General features: G+C 39.9%; 1 protein-coding gene and 1 pseudogene across 14 annotated transcripts in view; one reads left to right on the forward strand and one right to left on the reverse strand.

Annotated features, from left to right (window-relative positions):
- TRPM3 (transient receptor potential cation channel subfamily M member 3) overlaps positions 1-20,636 on the reverse strand; it is a 612,777-nt gene that overhangs the window by 187,577 nt on the left and 404,564 nt on the right. For all 14 annotated transcript variants that reach the window (XM_086415481.1, XM_086415480.1, XM_086415483.1 and 11 more), the window contains one exon: positions 11,807-11,930. In XM_086415481.1, the coding sequence (XP_086271607.1) occupies positions 11,807-11,930 (124 nt within the window). The remainder of the gene's footprint in view (positions 1-11,806; positions 11,931-20,636) is intronic.
- LOC147367013 (histone-binding protein RBBP4 pseudogene) lies at positions 19,298-20,492 on the forward strand (annotated as a pseudogene).

A 20,636-nucleotide genomic window follows, 5' to 3' on the forward strand; every position in this document is an offset into this window, starting at 1 on the left:
ACAGAGAAAAGGTAGCTACGTCATGTTCAGCATGCCTTTTCTCCGGGTCTTTCCACATCATGAAGATGCTGTAGGGAGCAGAGTTTGGAAATGATTTGAATATGAGAGTTGACATTAGAAGATTTCCAAAAAAGACTCAACATCCTACCTTTTCATTGTCCTTCCTGCCTGTATTTCCCTCTTAATTTGTTTTACTACCTTAAAGTCCCCTAATCAATTATTCCTTTGGTTCAGTAAGTTTCCGCTGTTGGAAGCTCAAGCAAGTTACAGAGGTCAAAGAGCTTTCAGTCCTGCTGCTGGGACTTCAGATTTCCAGATAAGATGCTGTGCAGGCAGGACGTGGAATTATAGGAGGTGGGGGATGGGTAACACTGGAGGAAGATGATGAGGATGTCCCAAAGAAGGGAATGACAATCTTTTCCTTCCTTCCTACAACACTTTGTGGTTTCCTGTTCTTAGCCTTTTTATAACAAACCAGAGTTTTGCTAAATTATTTACACTGCTATATCAGAAAATGGATTCTGGAATGTAAATAGATCCTTGGATCACAGTCCATTTATAAGTGGATATCTTCCTAAAATGCATGATTGACTATTTAGCATGGAAGAGGTTATCTCTACAAAACTCATATTGAAAAATGTGGAAGTTCACACATTTAAAAATTGCTCAGAGTTTAAATGTTTATCTAAATGGGATATCTCTGAGGAACCAGAAGGAATGTGAGGCAAAGTTTATGATTCCCATGATTATAATTTGGTTGCTGCCATGGAGAGGCCTCTAATATAGTGGTTCTTAACTCTGGAGTTAGTCATACCTTGGGGAATCTGAGAATTGAATGCATTCTTTCCATGAAATGCATACACACGCAGAATCTTATGTACATTTTCAGAGGATTCACAGAACTCCCTAGAGACTTCTAGTTGTTCTTGGACAGTAGGCTGATTTGTTGCTCTATTGAATTCAGGGAAAACACTAGTCCATGTATTCCCATTTAGAATAGAAAAATTCCTGTTTGGGAATAGGCTGAAGGGTAGGAGTGAACTCTGTCCCACTGCTTATAGGACCCAGTGCATTTAACTTTGAGAGAGGATTCAAGAGCTTGCACAAAATGCAGAAAGATGTATTAGGCACAGTCTTTTCTCTCAAAGAAAATTAGATATGGTGACTAGAGTAATAAGGGACAAAAGTAGTAGTACTGTTCACTGTTGACCAGAAAAGTAGACTAGATCTGGATCACAGAGGATCTTGAACGCTAGGTTAAGAAACTGAAAATTAATTTTGAAAACCAGTATGTTTCAACCTACAGTCATTCTTGTACAATTTTCATCTTTCTGCCATTATTTATATCTTAATATGACAATTAGATCTTTTTTCAAACTGATACTCCTTTAAAACTTTTATTTTTTAAGGCTTAATATCTGTGGTTTTGTGTTTTATTATAATCATTTCTAATACATATGTAAATAAAAACATACCTTTTAAAATAATAAAATGAATTTGCATTCTACCTGAAATTATCTCATATGCAATTGGTAGTGGGTTTTCTTCACTTTGGAAAACATTGAAGAGTGAGATATGGGTTTCTGAGTAGATGGGAAGTCATAAGAGATGTTCTTTAAAAGGATTCATTGAGCAGTTGAGTGTTAGTTGGAATGGAGAGACTGGTGGCAGTGAGACCAAGCAGATACCAAAGATCTAGGAGAAAATGGTGAGACACTGGACCAGGGAGGCTAGGGAAAATAAAGAGTGGAAGTAAGATGAACAGTCTTTCTAGAGTTGGAACTCAAACCAATTGTCAAGTAAATTATTTAGTAAGTCAGCTCTTAAAGGAAATAAAATAATACAACGTGTTTATTTCTGTACATTATTTATATTTTAATTATTGCATTATTTTATTTTTCTTAGTAAAAGAAAATACTTGCTATATTTCCCCACTTCCTTACTCAATTAGTATTTTTAAATGAATATGGTTGAAAGAGGCATTAAAATTCTATGCATTTTTGTTGATTATGAGAAAGAATCTGAGACCTGGATTATAAGGTTAAAACTCCAATGGCTATTTTCTGTATACTTCTGTAATCTTCCTCAATTTGTTTAATTTTTCTAACTAACTGAAAAAAAAGATGTAATTCTTGTCCCATTTACTTTGCAGCTCAAATAACACAAGGAGTGCAACAGACCTTTTTCTATTATAAGGCATTATACGTCATGCATCATTTGATGAAAGGTGTTCTTCTCATTATTATTGGTTGTCTTATAAAGAAATTGTGTAAGTGAAATTTCATTCAAATTTCTTTTTTATTTCAATGAATATGCTATGAGAATATAGGAGAGTTGATCTTTAATTTGGGGTTCCTAGTTAGCCTGATTAAAATATTATGCTGGAAAAGAATAATTTCAGTATGCCTTGATGAAGAAATTTCAAGTGATTTGGACACTGTGCTTACATTTTCCCTACAGGACTATAATGCCTACTGTATAGGGGTAGAGGGCATTCCAGGAATATCAATAATGTATTCTTTTCTTTCCAGGACTCTAAAAATCTAGTAAATATTTGCTCTGATTATTATAGAAATGAAAGAGTAAATGAGCTCCTATTTTATTTTTTTAATTGATTAATTTATTTTAATTGGAGAGTAATACCATATTGTGATGATTTTTGCCATACATCAACATGAATCCAGTACTTTGGCCACCTCATGTGAAGAGTTGACTCACTGGAAAAAACTCTGATGCTGGGAGGGATTGGGGGCAGGAGGAGAAGGGGACAACAGAGGATGAGATGGCTGGATGGCATCACCGACTCGATGGATGTGGGTTTGGGTGAACTCCGGGTGTTGGTGATGGACAGGGAGGCCTGGCGTGCTGCGATTCATGGGGTCACAAAGAGTCAGACATGACTGAGCGACTGAACTGAACTGAACTGAACTGAACATGAATCAGCCGTAAGTATACATAAAATCATTTTAAACTTGGTCATACCTGATATTTAGAACATGGAATCAGCTGAAACATTGGGGAAAGAGCTGAGAACTTGCAGAAAGATGCTCTTGGTTCAAGTCTTGGGGTTACCTCTAATAAGCTACCTGATGTTGGGCTTATACTTAAATCTTTGAGTCTTGGTTTCCCTAGGAAATACTAAAACTGACCTTAGCAAGGTTGACTGCAGTATCAAATAAGATGACAAGAAAATCATCTTTGTTAAAGTGTTATATAGACATCATCATTAGTGTTACAGTAAAAGTATTTATTTAATGCTCACTGTGTTCTTTGCATATATTAACTCATTTAACCCTTATAATTAACCCCATAACATAAATACTATCATTATCTCAACTTCCTGGAAGAGAAAACTAACTAATCTAAACACTAAATAACTTGCCTATTGCTACATATTAAATGACAGATGTAGGATTTGAAGTCAGACGCATTGACTCCAAAGCCTTCATCATCTTTATTCCTAAGATAAGGATATTCTAATCACCTAAAGAGCTTCAGAACTTCCAAAAATTACCCACTGTGTTTTAAGAACTAATATGGAAACATTTTTAATGGAGTAATACTTCCCCTACATCTCCTTTCCACCATCTCATATATGTGCTGTGCTGTGTTTAGTCGCTCAGTTGTGTCCGGCCTTAAATTATGTTATGCGTGTGCATGCTAAGTCTTTTCAGTTGTGTCCAATTCTTTGCTACACTATGGACTGTAGCCGTCCAGGGTCCTCTCTCCATGGGATTCTCCAGGCAAGAATACTGGAGTGGACTGCCATGCCTTCCTCCAGGGTATCTTCCCGACCCAGGGATTGAACCCACATCTTTTAATCTCCTGCATTGGCAGGTGGGTTCTTTACCATTAGCGCCACCTGAGAAACTTAAATTATGTTATAGGGAGAGTTAAATGAACTTAAAAGGATCTAGGTACAATTCAGCATTGATCTCAAAGAGCATTTCTATTTCTTCCCATGTACTATGTTCAGTTCAGTTTAGTTCAGTCGCTCAGTCGTGTCTGACTCTTTGCAACCCCATGAATTGCAGCACGCCAGACCTCCCTGTCCATCACCAACTCCCGGAGTTCACTGAAACTCACATCCATCGAGTCAGTGATGCCATCCAGCCATCTTATCCTCTGTCGTCCCCTTCTCCTCCTGCCCCCAATCCTTCCTATGTTAGATAGAACTATTTTCTAACCTTGATACATGACTCTATGACTTTTAGCCATTTGGCTTAAAAATACCTTTTTCAGCTCTGAGAAATTTTTTCCTTTGTGGCCATAGGAAATCTGCTGCACTTGTTTGGGCACTGATGTCAAACAAGGAAGACACAGGCTCACTCCTTTCCTACCAAGGAGGACTTTACCTATATGGTTCCTCTTGTCTATACTCTCTGTCTGTGAAGATGAGCAGGAAGGGAGATGAACATGAAGATGGATGACAAGTGACTCAAGTTAAACTGTGCCCCAAAGACAATTATAACCAGGACTAGAGAAAAAACAAAGATAAGAGTAGGTATCTACATGTATACTCTAACTTGCATCTGTAGTGACTCATAGACAGAATTTGAATATAGGTTTTTCTGTTTTGAGAGCTTGTTCCTCATAACCACCATACTGAGATACCTCCCCTAGGTCCAGTAATTTACGCAATTGGCCCCAAATCAAATGTACATCCATAAACCAATCTATGAAAACTTAAGGATACAAGACACTGTATTAGTAAAGATTTTAGGGCAATTTGTGGATTCTAAATATGTACCTCTCTGCCTTAATGTATATTCATCTGAATTCATTCATTCACTCACACCCATTAAACAAAGGTTTATTGGGATCCAATAAGCACAGTTAGGGATAGTGAATGCAGGGGAAACAGAATAACAAATTAGAGACTCTGCTCTTAACAGCTTACATGGAAAGCTGGATATATATTTTTATATATATAAATAACTTAAAAGTACAAATAAATGCCACAAGAGAGTTACAAATAAAGGTGTGAGGTATCTTCTAGGTGTGTGTGTGTGTGCACGCACATGTGTGCATGTATGTGCATATATGTGCATGAGTTTGGCAACTGGCTATGGCTAAAGAGAGGGCTCTACACTTGAACAAATTCAAGGAAGTAGGACATTAAAAAAGGACTGCAAGAAAATTAGCTTGGTTAGTATGAGGGGTCTGTAAAAAAGTGGTGAAATATAAAACTGGCACTATAAGCAACACATTATACTCCATATTCAAAGGACTGATGGAACTGGTTCTATCCTCCAGCAAGAGTGTCTAGCAATACTATACAGCTGCTGCTGCTGCTGCTGCTAAGTCACTTCAGTCGTGTCCAATTCTGTGCGACCCCATAGACAGAAGCCCACCAGGCTTTCCCGTCCCTGGGATTCTCCAGGCAAGAACACTGGAGTGGGGTGCCACTGCCTTCTCTGTACTATACAGCAGGGGTTAACAAACAGTAATTTGAGGGTCAAATTTGGCCCCTGGTCTGTTTTCCTATAGCCAATAAACTTAGAATGGTTCTTATATTTTAAAGGTTTGTTTAAAATCAAATAAACAAACAGAAAAATATGTGACAGACCTGTTTGGGGCACACAAAACCTAACCTACTTACCATCTGCCTCTTTACAGAAGTTTGTAAATCCCTGCAGTGTATAAAATGGATTGATGGGGGGATACTGGGTTAGGGGGAACCAGGTTAATAGGGCACAGCAATAGGTTAAGAAAGGAAGAGTGAGGCAATGTTTGAAAGCATGGACTCTGGAAATGAAGGAGCCTGGAGGAAGACAAGGCTCGATATGTACGCATTTGGGAGTTGTCTCAAAATAACTGAAGTCAGAATAATAAATGAAAGGGGAAACGGCCAAGAACTGGTCTTTGATAAATCTCTTTTTATAGTATGAGGAGGAAGAAGAGGAGCTAGCAATAGAAAGATTAATGAACTGTAAGAGAAATGGCAAGGAATCAGAAAAAGAATCTAAAGTCTAACATCACTGACTTCTCAGGTGGGAGAGGGAAGAGGAGTTGACAGCATCAAATGCTACAGAGAAGTTACTGAAAAGGACACAAACTTGATGACCTAATATCTTTGCTTCAATTTATTCCATTAGCACATTTTCTATGTCCTTGGCTTTTCCTTGCCTGAAGGTGCTCTACCCAAGTGAGAATATGATGCTATTGAGATGCTACACCTTCAGCTGCTGGGACATAATAGTGATCCTATTCCTTAAATTTAGCTTCTCAGGTTGTTTCTGTCCATCATCTTCCAAATAAAGGTAGATACCAGGGCCCCTCCAATTCTCCCCAAACTACCTCTTTTCTATATCTCTAGACATCCTTGGAAGATTCTTGACTAATGTCTTAAAAAATCAGTTTATTTTCAGTCCTATACATCTTGAATTGATGGACTGGATAAACATAATAGTCTAGTTGCAACATCTACTTCCAGATTTTATAATCATTATTTGGAAATAAGACCAAGCTATAAGAAAGAAGGAACTTCATGTTGCCATACCATAAACATTCTGAAATGCATTACAAAACACCCTGAGAAGCAGTCAGAGTAACATGTAAGAGGTTTAGAACAATGATTGTAGAGAACAGGAGAGGGTGTCCACTGACTGCTACTGCTGCTGCTGCTAAGTCGCTTCATTCGTGTCGACTCTGTGCGTCCCCATAGACGGCCACCCACCAGGCTCCCCCATCCCTGGGATTCTCCAGGCAAGAATACTGGAGTGGATTGCCATTTCCTTCAATGCATGCAAGTGAAAAGTGAAAGTGAAGTCACTCAGTCATGTCTGACTGTTAGCGACCCCATGGACTGCAGCCTACTAGGCTCCTCCATCCATGGAATTTTCCAGGCAAGAGTATTGGAGTGGGCGCCATTGCCTTCTCTGATCCACTGACTAGAGATGAATAAAGAGATTGCTCACTATGACCGAAGACCTAACTGAATTACAAACAATGACTCAGCTTTGGGAGTGACTGTTTGGACTATCAACTAGGAATAGGACACAGAAAACTACACTTTAAAACATACTTTTATGTGGATGAAAGTATATTTCATGTGGATGATCTCAGGAATTTGGTATTAGACTAGTGAATTATGGAGAAGCTTGGCATTCAAATTTGATATGAAGTGATGGTTGGAGGGGGGGAAAGATTCTTGTACTTGGGGGTGGGACTTGGATTTTAGAGCAGCATCAATTTTGAGTGGAGACATGATTTGTCAGGTGTGACTGGGAAGTGGTGGTATTACAGGGAAGAGCCAATTGTGCCTCCAAGTTGGGTCTGTTTCTTTTATTTCAGAACCTTTGCTTCACATAGCTTTTGTTCACTAAAAGGATGCTGTACAGACACAAAGATCGGCCTCGGGGAACCCTGCATCTCTGCCTGAATGTTAAACCAAAATGCCTTTGTTCTGGATCCTGTCCATGAGTGGATAGGAAGGAAGAAATTAACACATCCCCTCCCTATGGCTGGACATTTCAGGAGATATTTGCTAGATTAATGGCCTTTTTGCTTTACTTCCTCTTTCCCCCTCATCTCTGTTTTATAAAAGAACCTGACATCCAGACCCTGATAATATGGTTATTTTGAGACATTAGTGTGCCATCTTCTCAGTCTGCTGCTTCCCAAATAAAGTTGTATTCCTTGCCCCAACACCTCATCTGTAGACTTATTGGCCTGTTGTGCTGCAGGCAAAGCAAGCTTAGACTTGGTAACAGTGGCAAAGTGAATAGCACTGGTCCCTAGGAGGTCCAGCAGCTGGGAAAGGAAGATAGCAAATTAGAGGAGCCATCAGTGTGGAAATGAAAGATTGTAAAAAAGGAGCCAGGCAGCTGCTATCCTCCACCATGACTTGTTTAGGGGCACACATATCATAGGGCTTACATTGCTGAGTCTATCAATACTCCATCACAACAAAGTGTTTGTAGAAAATGTACTGCCCAGGCTAAGGCTGGTGGGTTGGCAGTGAGGATGTGGGGGAAGCTTCTGCAGGAGTTCAGAGGGCAGGTGGGAGCTCCGAGAGGCAGCAGCAGAGGGAGGGAGCTGGCACTGTCCTCTGGAACTAAAAGCTCTGTGCTTTCTATACATGTAATCAGCCTCAGAGTGTGCTAAGCCACTGGGGCCCTCTTTTCCTGTCCTAATGTTCTTTATGACCACATCCCTTTGGAGAAGAAGGAAGTGGAGGACCGTTGACCCCTTACATTTGACCCCAAATTACTATGTTGCTGTGGAAAGTTTTTATTGCTTTTATTTTAATTTTTTCCTAGATAACAGTGATGGGATTTAGCTCATGGGTTGGTTTCTAGAAGGATATATCTTCTCAGAAGATGACAGGATCTGAGGTGTTTGGACCCAAGTTTGGAAATAAGCAGAGTAGAAGTGATTTTTTTTTCAGGAACAATATGAAGTGTGTAGGAAGTACTCATACAAAGGGCCCAACAAGGCATATTTTCCATGAGGCCACATAGCCCAGAGGCCTGATTTGACAAGCTAAATATGCATCTGTAGTGCAGGTCTTTATGACACTGTAAATAGGATGCTGGGATGAGAAAGACGTAAGAACAGCTCTAGAACCAAATCCTTAAATTGAACTTGGAAATGAATGGTTAGACTGACTTCAGGATATGACATCCCACTTCATTCATAAAGGGAATCAAAAGAAATTTGAAGAGGAACCTTCCTACACTAGTTGGTGGGAATGTAAACTGGTATAGCCACTATGGAGAACAGCAAGGAGGTTCCTTAAAAGACTAAAAATAGAGCTACTATATGATTCAGCAATCCCACTCCTGGGCATATACCCAGAAAAGACAAAAATACTAATTCAAAAAGAAACATGCACCCTAGTGTTCACAGCAGCATTATTTACAATATTCATGACATGGAAGCAACCTAAGTGTCCACTGAGGGATGAATGGTTAAAGATGTGGTACAAATATACAGCAGAATATTACTCAGCCATAGAAAGAATGAAATGATGCCATCAGCAATGTGAACGGACCTAGAGATGATCATAGTCAGCAAAGTAAGTCAGAAAGAGAAAGACAAATACTATGTGCTAGCACTTACATGTGGAATCTAAAATATGATATAAAGGAACTTATTTATAAAACAGAAATGGACTCACAGATAGAAAACAAACTTATGGTTACCAAAGAGGAAAGGGGAGGAGGGATAACAGGGATCAACAGATACACACTACTATATATAAAATAAACAACAAGGACCTACTGTATAGCACAAGGAACTATATTCAATATCTTGTAGCAAACTATAATGGGAAAGAATCTGAAAATTCTTTATACATATGTATACAAGATATATATATATATACATTATATATATAAAAATGAATCATTTTGCTGTACACCTGAAATACTAGAAATCAACTATACTTCAACTTTTAAAAAGTTGCAAGGAAACTCTGTACCGAATACTAGATGGATTAAATATCTAATCCAGGAGTAAAAACACAAGGGAAGTCCCATAAAAACTTTAGACCACCTAAATAAGAAAAAAAGAAAACAAAAGCAACTTGAAAGATGCTTGCTGTTGTGTGATGAGGAGGAGATACCTGGGCTCTGCAGCAGGAGAGCCCTGGCGTGGCTTGTCCTGGTTGTGCACACATCCCCACAACTCTTCAGCCTCTGTTCCCTCCCCTACTTCCTTCAAAAGGAGAAAAATCATGCCGAGCTCCTCCCACCTCCTTTCTAAAGCATCTAGTACTATCCATACATGCAGTCCTTCAAAACTGGAAATTAATTACACTTATGATTTTAAAAATCCTAATTTCTGCCCAGATGTGGATGGAGATCAGGACAACTTACTGCTTGTTAAGATCACATGTCCTTAGTCTAGAGCTAGGGATACCTCATATTTCTTACAATGAATATGTCACCATAAAATACAGTTGACATTTCAGCAGAGACCACGATTAAGCAACAAGACAATTACCAAACAAAGAATCCCAGGGAACAGTCCTATAAAATACCCAGAAAAGTACATCCAGCCTCATTTGGTTTTATGATTTCCAACTAGTTCTTAGAATTTTGAGCCTGACTGCCTTTCTAGGAAACTTGGAGGACTGCTGAAATGCAGGGTTCTGGTAAGCTTTCATAGTCACTGACCTTAGCACTGTAAAATCATTAATAGTCAGGAGAAAATCCCTTCTGTAGCAGACAGAAGCTCAGAGTTTCATGCCCCTCTTAAAAGTGGAGGAAACACAGACTAATAGCTTGTGAGATAACTGCCTCCAAGATGGGAGGATGGCAGTAGCACTTTCAGGATTGATAGAGGCTCTCCTGGGATGCTGGCAGTCATGATTCTGAACCTGATCTCCATGCGGGCTTCTGTATATGGGGCAGCCAGACTACTTAGGTCAGGTACTCAAGAATTAGAGGTACTGTCCCATTCTCCTCACCTCACTCCTTTCATGCTAAACCTAGAAGCTGCTGAAAGGCTTTTCACAAGGGCTATGTGATGCTTTCTGGAGTTTGGTCTTGTTTATTTGAGTCAGATTTTTTTTTTCTAAATATTTAGTTCTTTAAATTGAGAAATCACCTCCTTCCCTCCTTCCTGGCAGCCTCAGTGAGCACCACTGTGTGCCAGCCACTGTTGCATACATAGGGACACTGTTGTGAACAAGATGGTTCCAGCCCAGGTCTGGGGAGCCTGTAGTCTACTGGGGAACTGGATGCAGGCAGCTCACTCCAGTTCCTCTCACATGCCCTGCCTCACAGCTGATCCTTTTAGGGTCTGGCCCTGGTGCCCCTCTGGAGGAGCAGTGCACCCTCATGTCTGCAGGGATAACCATTCTAGGATGCTCAGCAGGCTTGAGATTGTCCCAGCCTGAGTGAGAACACTGCTCAGGGGTGAACCGCTCCTCTACCTCCTCATCAGCGGGTAGGCTCCCATGGCCTTTGAGAATAATCTCATCTCACTGAGGCCCGCCACGAATAGACCTTGAGTGGATGATGCACTACCTTCGTTTCAACGAGACAATTTCTGAATAAAAATACTTACCACAGAGATGAAATACCATTGGTTTTCAGTCTAGTTCCTGATTTACTCATCAGGTGACTTGGAGTTTTCTCATCTAGAAGGTGAGAGTAACGGCTGTACCTCTCACACTGGGACAGTTGCTAAGATCACATGAGTTAATACGTGGAATGATTTGGCACTCTGCCTGGCACATAGCAAGGGCTCCTTCAGTGTTAACTCCTGCTATTTCTGCTCACCCTAACTGAAGGTCCCTGTGATGGCACATTTCTAAGACATTTTCCTGAGATGTGAGAAATGCTTCTTCAGTAGCTATGAAGGGCACTTTCGAAATTATAGAAATTTCCAAACTTCCTTGAGTACATTTCTTCATTTTCTACCTATACACATGAACAGATTAACCTGTACCCTGAGCCACTAAGATCGATGATACTAAGATACTAAGCACATCAGTAATTCACAACTCACAAGCCAAGTGAAACCCTAAACCTAAGAGGATCAGTGGAAGCATTCTCTGGGAGGAAACCTATGTTCTCTCCTCACCTCATTGCACTGAGGCAATCAGAGCATTTGGGCGAGCTTCAGTAGCAAAAGATGCTAGAACCCTGTGCCCACACTTCATTAAATCCGGCCAGAAAACACAATGTCTCAGCTATTGAGGGGAGGAAGCTACAGGAGCCAGTGGAGCCTGAGGATGGTTGTGAGCTTGGCTGGAAAGGAGAAACAATTGATGTGTGGTTCAAGAAAATGGTTAAACAGAGAGAAGGGGTATGGGGAGGTCTCTGCCACTCACAGACACACTGTTACCTACCAGTTCTTTCTTCTTCATGCACTCCATGAGGATGATGAAGAGGTGCTGAGCTTGGGTTCGAGTATATGTGAAAGTCTTCTGGATGGTTACCAATAGCTGGTCCCTCAAAGATTCATTTATAAGTCTGTAGTGAAAAAACATGTTGAAAATGAGTTAACTCAGATCCTATCTAGTACATATTTTTGACAAGTATAGAATACAAGAAAACGTTTATTTTAGATAGGAGCTTTTTCTTCCAGTATTTTTTTCCCACAGCAGTTATTCTGTGATAATCTTTTTTAGAAAGTACATTTAAAAATAAATCCATTTTTAAATCTCAGTACTTAAATGAGTAAAGTAAGAAGATAGATTTGGTAACTTTTAGTCCATTCTAAAGGAGATCAGCCCTGGGACTTCTTTGGAAGGAATGATGCTAAAGCTGAAACTCCAGTAATTTGGCCACCTCATGCGAAGAGTTGACTCATTGGAAAAGACTCTGATGCTGGGAGGGATTGGGGGCAGGAGGAGAAGGGGACCACAGAGGATGAGATGGCTGGATGGCATCACTGACTGGAAGGATGTGAGTCTGAGTGAACTCTGGGAGTTGGTGATGGACAGGGAGGCCTGGCGTGCTGCGATTCATGGGGTCGCAAAGAGTCGGACACGACTGAGCGACTGAACTGAACTGAACTGATGGTTCTCCCTTTTTTTCTTTTATATGGCATATATCTAATGCCCTCTTGCTCAAGTGCTGTTATCAAAAAATACCTTCAATTAATCCTTTGCATCTTGGTAAAAACTTACTATATTACTTATTTGAAGGAGATTTAAATTTCAACTTCATGTCCAACTGTGGAAAGAAAAAATTTATCTCAATGAGGGATTTTTGAATATCAATGAATGAGGAGAAATAGGACTTAAGTTTCCTCTAAAATCATACCATGGAGATAGTAGCTGATCTGGTTCACAATTCAGGTCCTTTTACTGTGTTGTTTGCCAACAAAAGCCTGATCATATTGACTACTTTATTAAAAGATAGTTCTTGTATTATAGAAGAGTGAATTAAAGCAAGGAAGGTGCATCATTATCAGTCAAAGCTCAATTATCTCTTGAATATGGAACAATCACAACTAATTTTAACTCTTTTATCAATAGACTGGTGAGAATGGGCTACCTCCACCAGGCATCAAATAGCTGGAATGAAAATCCACTTTATATTGATAGATACTATTCCAAATCAGGAAGATAAAACTGTTCCTAAGGACTAGGGACAAAATTATCATAATTTGGCTATCTTTTACAATTGACAAACCACCTTCACACAAGAAGTACCAACTCCTAGATAAAATAGCATACTATAATTATTATCTCATTTGGTACCTACAAAAAACTTGATAGGCAAGAGATTTGTCCAACTCAAGAGGGAAGAACAACGTAGCCAGAAAAAGCCAGTTACTTAAGACCATTAGAAAAACAAGTGCAAAACCAGAACCAGAACCCAATTCTTCTGATTCCTTGTCTAGTGCTCTTTCTACTCCACCATCCTGCCTCATATGACACCGAGTGCAATGCAAGTGTACTTGTACACCTCTTGGTGTACACCTCTCTTCATCACGGTGGATTACGCAGGAAATTATGATATCACTGACCTGCTGTGTCCCTGGATTGAAGATTCACTTAGACTCACTAGGCTGGATACTATGGTGGCCCTACTTTGAGGTGAGTGCATTCCCAATGACAGATTTATTCCAAGGACCCTGGAATGTCACTCAGCTCAATGGAGGATTGTGTTACCCCTTTTGCCCCACAGGAAGATTTATATCATGAACATACACATTTAGAAAAAGAGAATGACCCAGATAAAGTTGAAAAATGATACCAAATTCTCACAATATTACCGAATTATTCCATAGGACTCCATAGCTTTAGGTGTAGACCAGTTTGAAGCCATTCATTCATTCGTTCATATTCACTCGACAATTGCTTCAGTTCAGTTCAGTAGCTCATTTGTGTCCACCTCTTTGCGATGCCATGAATCGCAGCACACCAGGCCTCCCTGTCCATCACCAACTCCCAGAGTTCACTCAGACTCACGTCCATCGAGTCAGTGATGCCATCCAGCCATCTCATCCTCTGTTGTCCCCTTCTCCTCCTGCCCCCAATCCTTCCCAGCATCAGAATCTTTTCCAATGAGTCAACTCTTCTTCGCATGAGGTGCCCAAATAACTGGAGTTTCAGCTTTAGCATCATTCCTTCCAAAGAAATCCCAGGGCTGATCTCCTTCAGAATGGACTGGTTGGATTTCCTTGTAGTCCAAGGGACTCTCAAGAGTCTTCTCCAACACCACAGTTCAAAAGCATCAATTCTTCGGCACTCAGCTTTCTTCACAGTCCACCTCTCACATCCATACATGACCACTGGAAAAACCATAGCCTTGACTAGATGAACCTTTGTTGGCAAAGTAATGTCTCTGCTTTTGAATATGCTATCTAGGTTGGTCATAACTTTTCTTCCAAGGAGTAAGCGTCTTTTAATTTCATGGCTGCAGTCACCATCTGCAGTGATTTTGGAGCCCCCCAAAATAAAGTCTGACACTGTTTCCCCATCTATTTCCCATGAAGTGATGGGACCAGATGCCATGATCTTCGTTTTAGTGGTATCTATTTAGTGCCAGACATTGTGATGAATGCTAAAGCTACAGAGATAAATGAGATATACACACTCATAACCAATTGATTTTCTGGAAGAGTCAAGACATGATATATACCCGGGCATATGTCTACTTGACAGGTAACCTGTGTGGGTGAGTCTAGAGATTTTTGCAATATAAAGTGTACATAAATGTTACACATGATTAACAACAGAAGAGACTCTTCTGATTAGCCACTTGATAGATCCAACCATTCATCTGCAGGTGTTTAATTCTGACAACAACCCAAAATCTGTTTTCTATTGCTAACCGTTTGTAATGAAATCCCAGTTCCCTGAGGTCATTAACTTTTGAAGGATCTGTCTGTCACTGGTATGTAGTTTGTCACTTAATAAAAACTGAGAAATGATGTGCAACTTAGTGGACTGTGGGCTTCAGTGGTTAGGAGAGCTAAAGACACTAAGCATCTTATACTTTCTAGTCCAATTTCACACCTGACTAAAATTGTGGCTTTGGTTAAATCATTTAGCAACAGAACCCATGGAATTCTACCTCTAGAATTACAAGAATTCACCAGATTGGTGTTTTCCAAAGCATAGGATAATTGTCATTGTTGGAGCAGAGGTGGATTTAGGTGAAACAAAGGTGATATGATCCTTTCAAAGCAATAAGTTATACTCAGTAAACATTAAATAACTGCCATTCCTGGTTAACTTCTTTTTCTATCCTCTGACTGCATCAAGGGGAAAATTTCATTTCTGATGCTTCTTTGCCTATAACAGCTCACAAACACTTGCAAATCCCCCCTTTTGGCAGAGAAATAACAGGTTTTCGATCGCACATTCTTTGCAGAGAGTTTAATAACACTGTATTTAAAAAGATACTGTATGACAGCTTGACATGTTCATAGTGCGTGGTTTATGACTCAATGGGTTTCACTGAGATAATCTCATTTAATCTTCAAAACAGTATGCGAGAAAGGAAGGTGTCAATTCGTTTCCAGAGGAGAAGACTGTGGTCCTAAGAGGTTAGATGACATGTACAAAGTCACAGAGCTTGATGATTGCTGTGCTTTGGTTGGGTCTATTTTTCCTTCCATGGTATTGCTTTTCCTCACTGAAATCTATAAATGTCTTTCACTTTCCTAATCATCTGCACTGGAGGTAGAAATTTGAGTGTATTTGTTGTAGGAAATTGCTTTTCTTTGGTTTGACATAGAGAATATCTGAAGGAAATCAGACAAGATTGGAGAAGACAAGGGGGAACTGGTAAATGTGGACAGTGGCAAAGTGCATTTATTGTAATACCTAGAAGATGACATTTGCTTCTAATTGTCCACAAATATTTTTTATGCTGACATAGATGTCTTCCATTTGGCACAAATTCTTACTCGGTCTCTCTACTGCACCCTTCTTATTTTGTGACTACCTCCTTATGATATTGGGAGGCCTACTTTCTTGAAAATATTACTTTCTTAGCTCTTTGCAATTTTTTTCCCTGTACAACATTGGAATAATTTAAAAATCTTGACTACTATATTTAATCATGAGCAAAAATAGAAATAGCCCATTTTAGATTTCTTTTTATGGCACTAGAATGGTGATTGAAATTTTTTTTGACACCAAAACATGGTCAATTATTATATAAAATTTTAGTTCTAGAACTGGGTCTTTGACAAAATCTTGACTATTTATGGAAACTGTTGATTTGTGGCTCCATATGTACCAGTGCTATTTTTGGTAAACCTCAAATTAGAAGGTTTTCTGATTTAGGAAGTGCAGTCATTGAAGTGAGGAAAATCTCTACACTCTGGCATTTGTGTCTCCATTTAAATGCTGTACTTGTGATCTGCAGCTTTGCAGATGAGTCACAGGGTTATTTGAAATAGGTCAGTGTTTACTCAAAGCTCAAAGTAACCAATAAAACTTCCCACAGTTTGTTATTAGTATTCTGTTCAAATGCTGGCAATTTAACCCACATGGACATATTTTTCTCAGAATGAATTTAATTACCTGCAATATCAGAGTTTTGTTCCTAGATTTAAAAATTGGAAAATGCATTTAGAATTCAATGGGACTCGATAACTAGGCTTAGGTTAATGGCTTTCAGGGAAGGAGACCTTCTTATGCCCCCACAGACACTCTGATAACTTATTCAGATACAATATGAGAAAATTTTACTTGTATCAAGAGTGATTGTTAATAATATCACAATTTGATACTTACAAAATATCATTTCTCATGGAATCTAAAAAAAAGAAATTTTATTATTTGCTTAAAGTGAAAGTGAATTACTAAATTCAACATTTAAGAGCACAAAAAGTTTACATCTTGTCTAAGGTCACAGAGACTAGTATTTTTCTTTTCTTCTTTACCAAAAATTATCATTCCCAAATGGGTGGGGTCACAGGTAACAGCATGATTCTTCTTAAAGAAGAGGACAGCATCATGAATAAAAGCATCATGGTCACCAGGGGCAGGTTGCCTGGATTTCAACTGTCACTTGCTAGCTGTGTGATCTTGTGCAAATTACTTAGTATTTCCATGTCATATTTTTTGTATATGTAAAATAGGGATTATAATAGTACTTATCTCATAGACTTATGAATATTAAATGGATTAATCTTTGCAAAATGCTTACCAAAGTGCCTGATACACAGCAAGTCTTATGTGAGCATTTGCTATTATTAAAGCACAGTCCTCCACAGACTTCCCTGGAGGACCAATGGTTAGGATTCCATGCTTCCACTGCAGAGGGCCTGGGGTCAATCCCTAGGTGAGGAACTAAGATCCCGAATGCCACATAGCATGGTCAAAAAGAAAAAAAAAACAAGCACAATTCTACAGTGCTCCTTGGGAGAGTCACTGACCAGTTCCTCTTGTCAAGAAGCACAACCAGGGGCTGGGGTCTCTGTGTGTTATACATGGCTCTCTCCTGTCAAAAGGGCTCCACACACCTTCGGAGAGGTCAGAGATCATTCTTTCTTACATTTGAGGTAGAGATACTTAGATTTGGAGGCTTAATTATAATGGAAGCTTGCAAACACCCCATGCAGGCATCTAAACATCCATTCAATTCACTGAATAAACAATATTGGTGCTTCCTATGTGAAATGCACTAAGGCTAGGGGCAGAGAAATGAATACTATTTAGTCCTGCTGCTGCTAAGTTGCTTCAGTCGTGTCCAACTCTGTGCAATCCCAGAGACAGCAGCCCACCAGGCTTCCCCGTCCCCGGGATTCTCCAGGCAAGAACACTGGAGTGGGTTGCCATTTCCTTCTCCAATGCATGAAAGTGAAAAGTGAAAGTGAAGTCACTCAGTCGTGTCCGACTCTAGCGACCCCATGGACTGCAGCCTACCAGGGTCCTCCGTCCATGGGATTTTCTAGGCAAAAGTACTGGAGTAGGGTGCTATTGCCTTCTCCACTATTTAGTCCTAGCTACAAGTAACTCACAAGATTGTAAGTCACATATTCTGGTCATTTATTAACAGGTAACACACTCCAAATTTAGGAATGTAAAACAGCATTTATTTATTGTGATGATAATTCAAGAATTTAGGCAGAGCACAGCAGAGGTGACTCATCTTGCTCAAATGGTGCCAACAAATCACTAATTGGTTTCTTCTCTATCCTCCTCTACTACATTCCCTAGTGTTGATCTAATGGTTCTCTTACAAGGCAAATATGATTCTGTGACATCCTTCTTAAAACCCTGAAATAGTTTCCCATCACTAGCAGCATAATATCTCAGCTTACACATGGCATTTAAGACTTATCATGGTCTCTCTCCAGGCTAGGCTCATCCCCTGCCACTCTCTCACACATACTCTATGAAACACTATTATCATTCAAACACACCAGACTCTTGCATGCTTCTACGTCCTTCAACTTCCTGCTTAAAATACTCTCTACATCTGATCCCAACACTCAAACTCATCATTCGTAATTCAGCTCCAAGTCCACCTCCTGTGTGAAAATCTCTGATTGCCACTCTATTGACATTCTCATAGCACTGGATACTTACTAATTACTATAATTATTAGACTGCATGGAAATTATTTATTTACATGTATGTAGGTTATACACTCCTTGAAGGAGTGAATGCATCTTAACAGTGCCTGTATCTAAGCTCTAGCAGAGTGCACAGCTCAATATTGGTTCTAGAAGAATGTTTGTGGGTTGACTGAGGGAATGAGTGGCCACCTGTTTTGTGGCAGTTGACCAGGTGGTCTTCCCCAGTCCCCTGTGCTCTGTGTGTTGGTATGAACTTCAAATCTGTTTGGGAGAATGCAAGAAGTGGCATAGGGTTTTCTGCCCCCCAGGAATCTGATTTTCTTGATTCTTTTTTTTTTTTTTTTAAATCAGTTCCTCTCTGAGAAATATTCTAGGCCTCTGTGAGTTTTTTTAATCTCACATGGTATTTAGGAAAAAACTGGCCACCAAACTCTAAAACCTATATTTGGTTCTAATTCTGAAGGCTGTTTTCCCCCTTTGAGTAGCTTTGTTGCTCTTGTCAGGAGCATATGCTTGTTCACTGTGTTTCCCTTATAATGCTTAGGGCAATGCCTTGCCCATAAGAGTGCTCAATAACTGTTTGAAGACTTTAATTTCCTTCACATAGACTCTTGGTGTTTTTAAATTCCATCTGCAAGTAATTATATGACATAAAAATCAGCTCACTGGGGACAAAGAGAGGCTACATGCGCAGAGCAAGTGCCCGCAGGCTCCTGCAGTGCTCAACCCTGGGATCCCCGCTGGCTTGCCTACTCGGCATGGCCAACAAGGAAGCACCTTTGATGATGCAGTAGAAGAATGTGTGATCAACGAAGAATATAAAATATGGAAAAAGAACACCCCTTTTCTTTACAACTTGGTGATGATCCATGCTCTGGAGTGGCCTAGCCTAACTGCACAGTGGCTTCCAAATGTAACCAGACCAGAAGGGAAAGAATTCAGTATTCACCGACTCGTCCTGGGGACACACTTGTCAGATGAACAAAACCACCTTGTGACAGTCAGCGTGCAGCTCCCTAATGATGATGCTCAGTTTGATGCTTCACACTACAACAGTGAAAAAGGAGAATTTGGAGGTTTTGGCTCAGTTAGTGGAAAAATTGAAATAGAAATCAAGATCAGCCATGAAGGAGAGGTAAACAGTGCATGCTATATGCCCCAGAACCCTTGCATCATTGCAACAAAGAATCCATCCAGTGATGTTCTTGCTTTTGACTATTCAAAATATCCTGCTAAACCAGACCCTTCTGGAGAGTGCAACCCAGACTTGTGCCTCCGTGGACATCAGAAGGAAGGCTACGGGCTTTCTTGGAACCCAAATCTCAGTGGGCACTTACTGAGTGCTTCAGATGACCACACCATCTGCCTGTGGGACATAAGTGCTGTTCCAAAGGAAGGGAAAGTGTGGATGTGAAGACCATCTTTACAGAGCACACAGCAGTAGTAGAGGTTATCTCCTGGCATCTGCTCCATGAGTCCCTCTTTGGGTCAGTTGCTGATGATCAGAAACTCATGATCTGGGATACTCCTTCAAACAGTACTTCCAAACCAAGCCACTCAGTTGATGCTCACATTGCTGAAGTGAACTGCCTTTCTTTCAGTCCTTATAGTGAGCTCATTCTTGCCACAGATCAGCTGACAAAACTGTTGCCCTGTGGGATCTGAGAAATCTGAAACTTAAGTTGGATTCCTTTGAATCACATAAGGATGAAATAGTCCAGGTTCAGTGGTCACCTCACAATGAGACTATTTTGGCTTCCAATGGTATTGATCAAAGACTGAATGTCTGGGATGTAAGTAAAATTGGAGAGGAACAATCCCCAGAAGATGGGCCACCAGAGTTGTTGTTTATTCATGGTGGTCACACTGCCAAGATATCTGATTTCTTCTAGACTCCCAATGAACCTCGGGTGATTTGTTCTATATCAGAAGACAATATCATGCAAGTGTGGCAAATGGCAGAGAACATTTATAATGATGAAGACCCTGAAGGAAGCATGGGTCCAGAAGGACAAGGATTTAGATCATGTCTGCATTTGTGATCTTTAGACTCCCCTTTTCTTCCTTTCAACTCTGAGATTGATTTAACACTGGTTTTGAGACAGAGACTTTGTTTGGTTATCCCTCTATAATAAGTTCTATCAACAATGTTATTAGTTCAAACAGAAGGTGTTTTCTAAATATTA

Source organism: Bos grunniens, chromosome 8 (genome assembly GCF_055505025.1).
Source record: "Bos grunniens cultivar Pamir isolate PY7600 chromosome 8, Bosgru_T2T1.0, whole genome shotgun sequence".
NCBI classification, from domain to species: Eukaryota; Metazoa; Chordata; class Mammalia; order Artiodactyla; family Bovidae; genus Bos; species Bos grunniens.